Below are 15,039 nucleotides of genomic sequence, written 5' to 3' on the forward strand. Positions count from 1 at the left end.
GATGAAGACAGTGGGGGCAGGTAAGGGCATGAGGTGGGGTGGGGTGGGGACTCAGGTGGAGGGGAGCTATGGGGGGAAAAAGAGGAACATATGTAATAATCTGAACAATAAAGATTTATTTAAAAAAAAGTGACTTAAACATTTTGTTTGTAACATACTTACGTTGACTGCCGGTTATTGACTGTAGAGCAAGTCCTATGATACATAAAGAAAACATTTAGATGTATAATTGTAAATGCAACCAAAAAATATATGACTGGGATTAAGAAAAACCAGATTTTTATACTGTACCATGTTATAACTAACTGTAAAAATAATCAGCTTCTCTCATGAATCTAGTTTAAAACCAGGCATGACCTTTAGATTATAACACAAAGGTTATAAACCCATGATTAGGAAAAGAAGTAAACAAAATTTTTGACAGTTCTTGATATATAATGCCTAGATTATAAGCACTTTAAACCAAGCAGCAAATTGTTATTATTTATAAAATCTAAGGTCATGAAGTCAAATATCCATGGAAAGTTTGAGCTTTTTTAGCAATATTAATTATCCTGATCAGCACTCCATTCTCCTTGCACATCCTATATAATAAAACCCTAATATGCAAATCAACCAAATGGCAGAATGACCAGTCACTATGACATGCACCGACCACCAGGGGGCAGACACTCAACACAGGAGCTGCCCCCTGGTAGTCAGTACATTCCCATAGGGGGAGCGCCACTCAGCCAGAAGTCGGGTTCATGGCTGGCAAGTGCAGTGGCAGTGGCAGGAGCCTCTTCGCCACTGCAGGTAGACGGTAAGGAGTGAGGGATCCCGGACTGTGAGAGGGATGTCTGAATGCCAGCTTAGGCCCACTCCCCGGAGAGTGGGCCTAAGCTGGCAGGTGGACATCCCCTGAGGGGTCCCGGACTGCAAGAGGGTGCAGGCTGGGCTGAGAAACCCCTGCCCCCAGTGCACAAAATTTCATGCACCAGGCCTCTAATTAATGTTATATCAGGCTCTAGATACTGAATAGTACATAAAAAAAAAAAAAAAAGACATCTTCATAGAAGTTTAGTGTGGGCAATGGATATTAATCAAATAATCAGATACACAAATGAAAACTGCAACTGTAACTGTGACAACTACTAGGAAAGAGATTTAAGATGTTAGGAAAGTCTCTATTAAAGGGACTTGACCAATAAGTTCTTCAGACTACCTGAGAATTCTTGAAATGCCTTGAATTTATTTAGTGCTCAAAGTACTTTCTCAGATATTGCCTTTATTCTCATGAGTTTTTGTTGTTTAAAATCTTAACAGAGTAAATGTATATTTTAAAAGCCAGGAATTTATGAGTCAGGGGTCCTTGCCTAACTTTCTTATATCATCAACCTTGGCATTCTCTTCTTTTATGCTCAAAGCAAGCTCTTAAGGTTAAGCAGAAAACACAAGGGTATCCCAGAGCCTTAAAGGAATGGGATAGAGACCTAGCATTCATCTCTCAAACAAATCTGGACCTATTCAACAATTATTAGAAACTTTGGAAGTTGCACATTTAAATAGCATCAGTGTAGTTATCAATTAGTTGCTCACTAGGTAGTCTGACTAATGGGGTCAGGAGAAGTCATTCAGAACAGAACAAGGGTTTCAGTGATGCTGGCGTGCCTTGAACTCTGCTTTCCATGTTGACAGCTGAGAGGCTATCTTGGTATGTGGGAGAGGTCTGAAGTCTTTTCCATATCAATATAGTGCCTGGGAATGGCCCTACTGACCTTCGATACTAGCATAAATCTTATCTAATTTTTTTAATTATTAATTAATTAAATTACCCATGGCCAGTAGGTAGCTACCAACTACATAAACATCAAGAAGCTGCTGAAAAGGAGAAGAAACACACTCATGATGTCTAAAAGGGTAACTTTGAAACACACAGTACTAGTATTTCATGGTTTTAGGCATCCTTAATTTTGTAGAAAACTCTTCTACTTAAAAATCTTCAGCAATTCCTTTCTGATAATACAAACCCCTCAACATGATAAGAGAAATCCTCTTGAATGTATTCTCTCTACGAATGCTCCCCTACTTTAAGACCAAACTTTTAGTTCCCTGCATTTTGTTTCTATACCTTTGCTCTTGATTCCTTCTGAAATATTCTTCTTCATCTTCTTCACTTGGCTAACATTTACATGTGATGTGGGAATTCCTTAAATATTCTATTCTCCAGAAAGTTCTTTTGGACTCTCTTAAGCTAGGATTTCCCAAAGTATTCTGGATCATCTCTAGCACTATAATTTCTATTAGCTTCTTGATGAGTCTAGTCTCTCAAGAGTGTGAGTTCACTGAATCTCCTGCCCTTAGCACTGTGTCTGACACATAGCAGACACTAAATGAAGGTTTACTGGCTGAAGTAAATAATTATTTTGTACCTTGTTGATAGCAGGATAACATCCTCTGGATGATATCTGGTACTGGTATACCTAGGTAGATGGACAGCTGATGGTAATCAAGGGAGATATTCTCAATGGGATTCTCCTTCACTTTGTCAATATCCTCTTGCTTCATTCCAAGTCGCAGAAGAGTATCAGAAACTTTTTCCCAAATTGAATTGAATTGTGACTCAGTGAGACCATTCATCAAAATCTCACTAAGGAGGAGATCCCTGTATTTGCACAGCCTCAGGATGTCTGCAGACTTAGAGCAATCAGAAGATGATGGTTCCATATTCCAGCCATTTTTAGGTGCAGGGAATACATGCAAATGTTTTATGAGAGCTAATAGGAGGTATAAGTCAAATTGTTTGGATTGTGGTAGCTTCTTCTTTGGGGGATAAAGCAGATGCCATGCTCCACCCAAAGGGTGATTAGTCCAAAGATGTTTGTAGTAGGGTTCCAGCACTTTCTTGTGAATAAGGAGCTCTTTTTTCAAAAGAGGGGGTGGCAGAGCCTCATCAAATATTTTCCGGACAATGTCAGTACCACAAATAATAATTATATGAAGCAGATGATAGAAATAATTATAATCAAGTTTGAAGATAGGCATTTCATCTGAAAATGAATTTTGAAAAGTCAAAACATTCCACATTAATGCTATTTTCCTATGTGGTCTTTTGTATTACATGCTTATTAGCTCCTTCCTAAAGGACAGAGACTAGTACAAAAGAGTGAAGTAAAGTACAGTGCTTTGCCATAGCCAGTACTCAATATGCATGCTGCTATCTGTCTAACTGTCAAAAATTCAAAGAAAAATATTATATCCCCAAGCAAAAGTAATCACAAAGACTGATCACCACAGAAGCCTTTCAACCACTCAGAGTTTTGTTCAAGCAAATGAACTTTGGCAACCAAATGGTATAAAAGTATTTTGAAGACTGTCAAGAATGATGACTGCCAGTGTTTAATTATACTTTACTTAGGCAATTATATTTTATCTTAACCAGCACTGCCCAAGAGAACTTATGAAAATGTTTTAGATTTGTACTGTCCACTAGCCACTGAACACTGAAAATGCTGTTTGCTGACAAAGAAATTGAGTTTAAAATTTTATCTAATTTTAATTAACTTAAATTCAAATAGCCACATATGGCTACTTGCTCCACAACACAGAACTATATCAAAAGATTTAAAGTGCTATAATGCCTTGTTACACAAAGTATAGACCATGGACCAGCAGCATCAGCACCATACGGAAGCCTGTTAGAAAAGGAAACTCTTAGGCCACACCCCAGAGCAACTGAATTGGCTACCTAACATTATAACAAAATCACCAGATGATGTAAAAAGCTATTAAAGTCTGAGACACACTTATGTAATAAACCTCATGTTCTTATGCTCTAAAAAAAGAGTAATGACTAAGTGGGTATTTCATCAATGAAATGGAGTAAGGAATGAAATTGAACTGTTCGGTATTTTTCTGGTTTTGTAGCCCTTCCAATGAAGAAAAGTAAACTGAGATGAATTAGAAAGTAGTAAGAATGTTGTAAATGATGGTGTATTTGTTGTTTTAATATAAAATTATATTTATCATAAAATTCAGCTTTATTATTTTATCCTGTGTTTCAGAGAATTTTAAATGAATATTCTTACTTGATATACTTGATATACACTGTGAAGGCAAGCAAGGTTACAAAGAAAATGACCCATAAAGGTTGCTGTGGTTTGCCAAATAAGGCTGGGATCAGGGACAACCATTCCCCTTAGCAAGAAGGAGTGCCACCAGACTATTCTTCCATGGGACCAGGATCCCTTAAGGTTTCCATGTACGGAGTAGCTGGCATTTCCCAGCACATATTCCTAAACAGCTAGTAACTGAGTTTAGACCACTTGGTCTTGAATCCAAAATGTTCATTCCTTCCATTTTGCTCTATTAAAAGGGAATGCAACAAGGGAGGATTGGTAGAGAATCTGCTGAAGCCCAATATCATTGTGAAGTCACAGCTATGTACTAGATTAGTGAAGCTCTCTATAGAATATCAATGTACTGTGAGACCCATACAACTGCTGATCTTTCTGTCCATAAATTCTAACCTATATCAAGTAATGCTTGCTAGTGTAAATGCTTGCCAATGAATGACAAACACATGGCTGTAAATGGCATGATACACATGGTTGTTAATGGCATGATACTCTGTACAGAGTAAGTAAAAAATTTTAACACACTTTCAATAGGAGGCATATAAAAATAAAATATTACCTTTTGTACTAAATTTTAAATTGATCTCCGGTCTTATATCAGTATCAGTTCTTTTCAGAGACATCAACTCTTTATAACTGCAAGTGGAAAAAAATTGTTACAGTCAATATCAAAGTAAAACAAGATTTCTGGTATCAGCATGGCTAAGTATTTTCTTCTCTTCCTTCTGGAAATAATTTAAAAGAAAAAAAAAAGAAAAATGAATGAACAAACAAACCACCAACAATGACAACTCAATATTGTTATTTTCATTGGAATTAAGAGGCAAGTAGAATTACTAGATTTCATATCCAAAATATTAACACAACTAGCTTATTTACAAAAATGCTGTATAGTAGTGGGGAAAAAAAGAAATCTGTGTATTGTAAAAAACAAGCAAAACTAAAACTCCTCCTAGGTCTTCCCACTCCATAGAATCATCTTACCAATAATTATTCTAAGAAAATTAAATTCATTGACTGACAAGTGATTTTAAAAAAGAGAGAAAGAAACTGGCATAACAGCAACACAGAAAATTAGAAAAAAATTAAGGGAAAAGTAGCAAGATTTGTTAAATAGATGAAACACTAAGCAAATATTGTCATAACATAAGATAGCAAATCCGGACAAAGACAGTATAAAAAGAAAACTGTGAATCAATTTCTCTTAGGAATACAGAGCAGAAATCCAGTGATAAGATTCTCTCCTTAACTAAACTCTAGTAAGTCTCCTCTGAGCTCTTTTTCAGGTAGGCGCCACCCTTATCCATGTCCTCAAGAGCTCAAATTTAATAAGAACCACCTAAGCCAGCAACCTCAACCAATAGCAGAGAGCAGTCAATAGCTTACCTGAACACAAAACTCAGCCTGCAGCCTTGCCAAACTTTAGGGCACAGCTTGCAGCCCTACCTGATCTCAGAGTACAGCCTGAAGATCCATCTGATCATGAAGCCTGGCCTATGGCCCCACCTGAATGTGAAGTCCAGATGGTGGTACCATCTGGTCAGGGAGCACAGCCTGAGGCCGTACCCAATGAGAAGCAACTACAGAGCATAGCCTGCAGCCTTGTCCAATCCCACTGGTGGCAATGCTCTACCAAGGATGAAAACCTGTGAACCTGCCTGACCAGAGGTGACTACAGAGCATAGCTAGTGGCCTTACCTGACTGTAGAAAATAGCCACTGGCCCCCCTGACCAGGAAGCCCACCCAGCGGTCCCACTTGAACATGGAGCACAGCTACAAGCCCTACCCAACCATGGAGCCCAGCCAGCAGCACCCCACTCCCAACCTTGAAGCTGAAGCTGCTGTGGCTTCACATAGCTAGAGAACACAATAGGAATCTCTACCTCCCTTCTGACACTACCAGGTGACTCATCCAGTACTCCCCAAAGCTGAGCTGACTCATAAAGGTCTTTCTCTACCAAAACAAAGTCGGCAAGAGGAAACCACATACTCAAATGTGCAGATACCTGCACATGGACACAAATATCATGAAGAATCAGATATGATATGTCATCATACACCATGACCAGATAATATGACATCACCAAAAGTAATAAACCTCTAAGTGACCATAAAAAAATGGAGATTTGAACTATCTGACAAAGAATTCAGAATAATCCTTTCAAAGAAGTTTAGTGAATTACAAAAGCATACAGAAAACTAAGTGAAATTAGGAAAACAATGCACCAACAAAATTAGAAGTTCAACAGAGAAACAGAAACCATTAAAAATCAACAACAGCCAAAACCGGTTTGGCTCAGTGGATAGAGCGTCAGCCTGCGGACTGAAAGGCCCCAGGTTCGATTCCGGTCAAGGGCATGTACCTTGGTTTCGGGCACATCCCCAGTAGGGGGTGTGCAAGAGGCAGCTGATGGATGATTCTCTCTCATCAATGTTTCTAACTCTCTATTCTTCTCTCTTCCTCTCTGTAAAAAAATCAAAAAAATACATTTTAAAAAAATTCTTTAAAAAAAAAAATTATCCAAAACCGGTTTGGCTCAGTGGATAGAGCTTCGGTCTGCGGACTGGGAGGTCCCAGGTTCGATTCCAGTCAGGGGCATGTACATTGGTTGCGGGCACGTCCCTGGTGGGGGGTGTGCAGGAGGCGGCTGGTCGATGTTTCTCTCTCATCGATGTTTCTAGCTCTCTATCCCTCTCTCTTCCTCTCTGTAAAAAATCAATAAAATATATATATTTAAAAAAAAAAATCAACAACAAAACACCCAGAAATCCTAGAGCTGGAGAATCACTGAATAAAATGAAGAATTTAATAGAAAGCTTCAACAACAGACTCAACAAAGAGAAGAATCAGTGAATTCAAAGGCAGATCATTTGAAATTACCTAGTTAGAGAAAAAAGAACAGAGAATGAAAAAGAGTGAAAAAAACTTATGGAACTTATGGGACAAAAGATCCAATATATATGGAAATTACAAATGAAAGAGAACGGAACAGAAAGTCTTTTTTTTTTTTCTTTTTAACTAGGTACTTTCTTTTATTTAAAAAAATTATGTATATATTTATTGCTTATGTACAGTTATTTTTTAACTACAGGCCTGGTGCACAAAATTCGTGCACGGGGGTTGGGGGGTGGAGAGTGTCCCTCATGCCAGCCTGCACCCTCTCCAAAAATTAGGAAAACAATGCACCAACAAAATTAGAGGAATGTCCGACTACACGTTTAGGGAATCTGGGAACCCTCGAGGGATGTCCGACTACACGTTTAGGCCCGATCCTGGCAGGATCGGGCCTAAACGGGCAGTTGAACATCCCTCTCACAATCCAGGACTGCTGGCTCCCAACTGCTCGCCTGCCTGCCTTCCTGATTGCCCCTAATTGCTTCTGCCTGCCAGCCTGATCACCCCCTAACCACTCTCCTGCCAGCCTCATTGATGCCTAACTGCTCCCCTGCCAGCATGTTTTCCCCTAACTGCCCTCCCCTTTAGGCCTGGTCACCCCTAACTGCCCTCTACTGCAGGCCTGTTCCCCCCCAACTGCTGTCCCCTGCAGGCCTGAGTCCCACCCAACTGCCCTTCCCTGCAGGCCCAGTCACCCCCAACTTCCCTTCTCTGCCGGCTTGGTCACCCCTAACTGCCCTCCCCTGCAGGCCTGTTCCCCCGCAACTGCTCTCCCTTGCAAGCCTGGGTCCCACCCAACTGCCATTCCCTGCAGGCCCGGTCACCCCCAACTTCCCTCCTCTGCTGGCCTGGTCACCCTTAACTGCCCTCCCCTAAAGGCTAGATTGCCCCCAACTGCCCTCCCTTGCAGGCCTGGTCCCTCCCAACTGCCCTCCCCTGCTGGCCATCTTGTGTCCACATGGGGGCAGGATCTCTGACCACATGGGGGCAGCCATCTTGTATGTTGGAGTGATGGTCAATCTGCATATTACTCTTTTATTAGATAGGATAGAGGCCTGGTGCATGGGTGGGGGCCAGCTGGTTTGCCCTGAAGGGTATCCCGTGTAGGGCGGCCTGGGTGAAGGGCCTGTGGTGGTTTGCAGGCTGGCCACGCCCCCTGGTGACCCAAGCAGAGGCCCTGGTATCTGGGATTTATGTATCTTCTACAATTGAAACTTTGCAGCCTGGAGCAAAGCCAAGCCTCCTGCTCGCTCAGTGGCTGGCAGCCATTTCTGTTTGGATTTGTTTACCTTCTATAATTGAAACTTTGTAGCCTTGAGTGGAGGCTTAGGCCAACAAGGCCAGACGGACAGCTTGGCTTCCTTTGTTACCGGGGAAACCCAAGCCTCCCTCCTGCTCTCTGTGGCTGTTGCCATCTTGGTTGGGTTTATTTGCATATTTGCTCCTGATTGGCTTGTGGGCGTGCCTTGTGGGCATGCCTTGTGGGTGTAGTGGAGTTAGGGTCAATTTGCATATTACTATTTTTTAAAAATATATATTTTATTGATTTCTTACAGAGAGGAAGGGAGAGGGATAGAGAGCCAGAAATATCAAGGAGAGAGAAACATCGATCAGCTGCCCCCTGCACACTCCCCACTGGGGATGTTCCCACAACCAAGGCACATGCCCATGACCTGAATCAAACCTGGGACCCTTCAGTCCGCAGGCCGACGCTCTATCCACTGATTCAAACTGGTCAGGGCACATATTACTCTTTTATTAGGTAGGATATCTTTATAGTTGAAAGTATTACAGATGTTCCCTTTTCCCCCCATTGACCCACTTCACCGCTCTGCCCCCACCCCCAGGCCTTTAATGCACTATTGTCTGTGTCCATGGGTTATACAAATACGATGTAAGTTCTATGGTTAATCTCTTCCCGCACCCCCTTTTGTCCTTCCCCCATTCCCTCTGAGATTGTCCCTTTACCAAACTTGGGGTAAGAAATAAATATTCAGATTTAGGAGGCTCAAGAGCTGCAAATGGGTTGTACCCCAAAAGTACTACACTGAGAAGCATTTTAATTAAATTTACAAACATCAAAGGTAAAAGTAGAACTTTGAAAAGAGCAAAAGAAAACCAACATTGCCTTGACATTGGACTGGCAACAATTTTCTGGATTTGACACTAAAAGCACAAGCAACAAAAGGAAAAACAAACAAGTTGGAAATACATCAAATTTAAAAGCTTCTGTATAGCAAAAGAAACAGTCAACAAAATTAAATGGCAACCTATTTACTGAATGGGAGAAAATATTTGCAAATTATATATCTGATTAAGGGTTAATATACAAAATATGTAAGGTACCCATACAACTCAATAGCAAAAGAACAAATATTGTAATTTTAAAAATCAGACTAGGACTTGAATAAACATTTTTCCATATAAGATATAAAATAGCCAATAAGTACATGAAAAAGGTTCTTAATATAACCAATAATCAGGAAAATGCAAATAAAACCACAATGATATATAACCTCAAAAATATTAAGAAAAAAGATAGTAAGTGCTGGCCAGGATATTGAGAAAAAGGAACTTTATGCACTATTGGTGATAATGTATGACAGAGCCACTAGAGTAGTGAAGGCGAACCTATGACACGCGTGTCAGCACTGACACGCGTAGCCATTTCTGATGACACGCGGCCACTAAGGCGGCCGCATGCCGAGGATGAAACATTTGCTGCTCCTGAGGATGAAACATTTGAGAAATAATGTTTTTTCCTCAAAGTGACACACTACCCGAGTTATGCTCAGTTTTTTGGCAAAATTTGACACACCACGCTCAAAAGGTTGCCCATCACTGCACTAGAGGAAAGAGTATGGCGATTTCTCAAAAAATTAAAAATAATGATTGATCCAGCAATGCCACTTCTGGGTATGTATTATATAGGCAAAGGAAATAAAATCTCATTTTGAATGATGATTATATCCCCATGTTCACTGCCATCTTATCTAATAAAACAGTAATATGCAAATTGACCGCACCTTCGCTACACCCATAAGCCACGCCCACCAGCCACAGCCACTAGCCACGCCCACCAGCCCATCAGAAGCAAATATACACGTTAAACCAGCAAAGATGGCGGGGGAGAGGGAAGCACCCATGCCAGTGAGATCCAAGACATGATGGTGGACTGGGGCAGGCAGTTAACCCCGCAGCCGGCTGCCCAGGTCCACCATCAGGGATCACGGACCAGGGCAGCTGCCTAACCAGGTCCATCACCGATCGCGGACGGGGCAGGCGGCGTGGGTTAAGGCCCGCAGCCGGCTGCCCCGTCCACCATCATCGATCGCGGACCCGGGCAGGCGGTGTGGGTTAAGGCCCGCAGCCGGCTGCCCAGGTCCGCCATCACTGATCGCAGACCGGGGCCCAGAGCCGGCTGCCCAGGTCCGCCATCACCGATCGAGGACCGGGGCAGGCGGCCTGGGTTAAGGCCCGCAGCAGGCTGCCCAGGTCCGCCATCACCAATCGCAGACCGGGGCCCAGAGCCGGCTGCCCAGGTCCGCCATCACCAATCGCGGACCGGGGCAGGCGGCGTGGGTTAAGGCCCGCAGCCGGCTGCCCAGGTCCGCCATCACCGATCGCGGACCGGGGCAGGCGGCGTGGGTTAAGGCCCGCAGCCAGCTGCCCAGGTCCGCCATCACCGATCGCAGACCGGGGCCCAGAGCCGGCAGCCATCACCGATCGCGGACCGGGGCAGGCGGCGTGGGTTAGCGCCCGCAGCCGGCTGCCCAGGTCCGCCATCACCAATCGCAGACCGGGGCAGGCGGCGTGGGTTAGCGCCCGCAGCAGCCATCGCCAGTGGCAGCTGACTGAAAGCCCCTATCAGGGATCATGGACCAGGGCAGGCAGCGTGGGTTAATGCCTGCAGCAAGCTGACCAGGTCCCCGATCACGGATCCAGGTGGCGTGGGTTAGCACTTACAGCCATCTGACCAGGTCCCCGATAGGGACTTGGAGTCTAGCATAATGAAAAGAATAGTCAGCAAAAGCAGGAGACAAGGTTTCATAAGTTCTCCCCCAGGTCACCACTGTTCTCTTATACATTTTAATTATCCCAGACTTTGCATGATGGGATTTGAATTATGCCTGATAGAGATTACATGGCATGAATTGTAGGCTCATTCTTTCTTTTTGTGGTTGCCTGACTGAGAAAGGCCTTGGAATGAGAGAAGGCACTTTTATTTTCCTTTTTCATTCTTTAGAGGCTGAGGAATTACAGTTATATGAAGAACTTAGTGAGAGAATGAAAGTCTCATGCTGTATTTTTTTGTAAGTTTTATCATGTGGACTATCAAAAACTTGGTGGGATCCTTTTCAAGAGGTGTTACAAAAATTATGTTGGAATTAACATTCAAGAGTAAAAGGAGAGAAGTGAGTGGTGGGTAAATGAAAGAACTTTGTCCTAGAAACCAAATAGAAGCCATATAAACCTTCAGATTCTTACTCATTGTGCTTTGGAGGTATTAAAGGATAATTTTTAAAAAGTTAAAATCATGACTTATAATCTGTATAGATAAAAGGCTAAGTGACCGACATTTGTCCATCCGTCCGACCAACTGGTACATATGACGCACTGGAAATATAAAAATAAACTTTGACTCGCACATGTGCCATACATATAAAGCTCTCGCTGGCGCTAATTTGAATGTTGCACTTGGTGGGAAAGTTCTTTTCAGAGGGGATTTTTGTGTTGCCATGCTATACGATTGGCCATAGTACAAATAAGTTTTAAAGTACTGTAGTGTTTGGGGATGTTTCAGATAGTTGTCTCTTAAAACAAATATGAGATCAGAGGATTCTGCTTATAGTGAATGGTTAGTAAAACTTGGAGATGGCAAACTTGATAGCAGTTTTCATTTAGGAATGGATATTATTGAAATTCCCCATGAAATGATTTTTAATGGATCTATTATTTAAGCCATCTTTGGAAATAGTATATCTATAGATAATATTAAAAATATATCTAAACATGCAATTCTTTGTTCAAAAAATGAGCATGTTCAAAAATTAAATGAAGAAATTTTGGATATACTTGATGGAGATTTTCACGCCTATTTGAGTGATGATTCCATTGACTCAACAGATGATGCTGAAAAGGAAAATTTTCCTATTGAATTTCTTAATGGTATTACTCCTTCTGGAATGCCGTGTCATAAATTAAAATTGAAAGTGGGTGCAATCATCATACTATTGAGAAATCTTAATAGTAAATGGGGTCTTTGTAATGGTACCAGATTTATTATCAAAAGATTGCAACCTAACATTATCAAAGCTGAAATATTAACAGGATCTGCAGAGGGAGAGATTGTTCTGATTCCAAGAATTGATTTGTCCCCATTTGACACTGGCCACCCATTTAAATTAATTCGAAGATATTTTCCTGTTATGCCAGCATTTGTGATGACTATTAATAAATCACAAGGACAAACTCTAGACAGAGTAGGAATATTCCTACCTGAACCCATTTTTGGACATGGTCAGTTATATGTTGCTTTCTCTCTCACTTTTTTTTAAAGTATTTTTAAAAAATATTTTATTGATTTTTTATACAGAGAAGAAGGGAGAGGGATAGATAGTTAGGAACATCGATGAGAGAGAAATATCGATCAGCTGCCTCCTGCACACCTCCTACGGGGGATGTGCCCGCAACCAAGGTACATGCCCTTGACCGGAATCGAATCTGGAATCTTTCAGTCCACAGGGCGACGCTCTATCCACTGAGCCAAACCAGTTAAGGCTGTTGCTTTCTCTTGAGTTCAAAGAGCATGTTACGTTAAAGTTAAAGCTGTAAATACTTTATCTCAAGGGAAATTAGTCAAGCACTCTGAAAGTGTTTTTACTCTTAATGTGGTATATAGGAAGATATTAGAATAAGTTTAATCACTTTATCAATCATTATTTGCATCAATGTTGTTTTTATATTACGAGTTTGTTATTGTTATATCAGTTTGTTATTGTTATATCATTTTGTTATTGTTTACTTATTAATAAATCTATGTATTATTTTCATATACATTGTACTCATTTCCTTTTATCTCTCACACTTTTATTATAGAGAAAGGGTAAATAGCAATATTAAAATATTTCATCTAATTAATTCCCTTTCAATGTGCACGAATTTCGTGCACCGGGCTACTAGTATTATTTATAGTAACCAAAACATGGAAGCAGCCCAAGTGTTTATCAATGGACTAATAGATAAAGAAAATGTTGGATCTTTCCTTGAGACCACAGCATGATTTGGGACTATGCCTAGGTGGCAGTTCTGATCCTGTCACAGGCTTTCTGGTGCCATAGAGGGATAGGAACTCAAAGTCTTTATGCTTTAGATACTTAGTCGTCTTCAGGGCTTTTTCCTAGGGAGAGAGAAACCAGGACAACTGATATCTTTCATCGAGGTGCTCCACTTGGGAGATGTGACCAACCACCCATATCTCGGAGAATCACAGAGACACAGAGAAACAATAAAGCTTTGAAAATAAAAAAAGAAGAAAATGCCAACACAGGATTCAGGAAAAAAATGGCAGCTGAATAGACCGATGAGTCCCAAGCCTAGTCCCAGAGGAGAAAGAAAGAACAGCTGAGGGTAGCAGGGGGAGTATTTGTTGGTGAGTTAAGGGAGAGCTGTGCTCCAGGAGAAGGTGGGGTACTGCTAGACAGGGTTCCCCTGACCAGCCCCAACTGCTGTTGGGTCCTCTAACGGAACTGTGGACTCAGACGCGGAGACCACGCCATTTTGAAGGGGAAAGTGGATCTTGTTGGAGGCTTGAAAAGCTACAATTATGGCAACCACCAAAGAGCTGCGAGCCCTAGAACACCGGGCCCAATTGGCGCAAACACGCAGATTCGGAGGAGCACTGAGCCCCACCACAGAAAGGTCAGATTTCGCCTAGGATAAGGAGAGAGAGAACTACATAACCAGATATCCAGAGAAGAGAGACCATGAGGAGACAAAGAAACAGCCCACATGTGAAAGAAAAGCAGGCATCACCAGAAAAGGAATTAAATGAATTAGAGGCAAGCAACATATCAGAGAAAGTATTCAGAGAAATGGTCATAAGGTGGCTGAATAGAATGGAAGACAAATTCGACAATATGAGTAAGAAACAAGAGGAAATGAAGAAGAACCAAGAAGAAATAAAAAATGACATCACTGCTGTAAAGAAATCAATAGAAGGCATCAAGAGTAGACTAGAAAAAGCAGAGGATCGCATCAGTGAGCTACAAGACAAGGTGGGGAAAAAATACCCAATCAGAGCAGCTTCTAGAAAAAAAAATTAAAAAGCAGGAGGAGAGCCTAAGGGAACTTTGGGACAACAGGAAACAAAACAACATCTGCATAATAAGGATTCCAGAAGGAGTAAAAAACTGAGCAAGAAATAGAAAACCCGTTTGAAGAAATAATGACAGAAAACTTCCCTGATATAGGGGGGGGAAAACCCATACAAATCAAGAAGCTCACAGAGTCCCAAGCAAAATGAACCCCAAAAGACCGACGCCAAGGCACATTATAATTAAATTGGCAAACACCAACGACAATGTAAGAATCTTAAAAGCAGCCAGAGAGAGACAGAAAGTTACATACAAAGAAACCCCCATCAGACTAGCAACTCATTTCTCAACAGAAATTCATCAGGCCGGAAGGGAATGGAATGAAATATACAAAGTCATGCAAAGGAAGGGATTCAGATCCAAGAATACTGTACCCAGCAAGGCTATCAATCAAAATTGAAGGTGAAATCAGGAGCTTCACAGACAAAAAAGGACTAAGGGAATTTATCACCACCAAACCAGCAATGCAAGAAATGCTAAAGGGTCTGCTGTAAAAATATATAGAGAGAGAGGAAGCGAAGAAGGAACACAGGGGTAAAGAATAAAAATGGCGACAAATAAGTACCTATCAATAATAACTTTAAATGTAAATGGATTAAATGCCTGAATCAAAAGACACAGGGTAACGGATTGGATAAGAAAATAAGACCC

The 15,039-nt window shown here is 41.5% G+C and overlaps 1 protein-coding gene across 1 annotated transcript in view; it reads right to left on the reverse strand.

The window, feature by feature from the left end:
- DZIP3 (DAZ interacting zinc finger protein 3) overlaps positions 1 to 15,039 on the reverse strand; it is a 135,199-nt gene that overhangs the window by 68,070 nt on the left and 52,090 nt on the right. Inside the window, exons 13-15 of the mRNA XM_028153242.2 lie at positions 4,675 to 4,751; positions 2,412 to 3,029; positions 163 to 195 (exon numbers count right to left, since the gene is read on the reverse strand). Of these exons, the coding sequence (XP_028009043.2) occupies positions 163 to 195; positions 2,412 to 3,029; positions 4,675 to 4,751 (728 nt within the window). The remainder of the gene's footprint in view (positions 1 to 162; positions 196 to 2,411; positions 3,030 to 4,674; positions 4,752 to 15,039) is intronic.

The sequence above is a fragment of the Eptesicus fuscus genome, chromosome 3 (genome assembly GCF_027574615.1).
Source record: "Eptesicus fuscus isolate TK198812 chromosome 3, DD_ASM_mEF_20220401, whole genome shotgun sequence".
NCBI classification, from domain to species: Eukaryota; Metazoa; Chordata; class Mammalia; order Chiroptera; family Vespertilionidae; genus Eptesicus; species Eptesicus fuscus.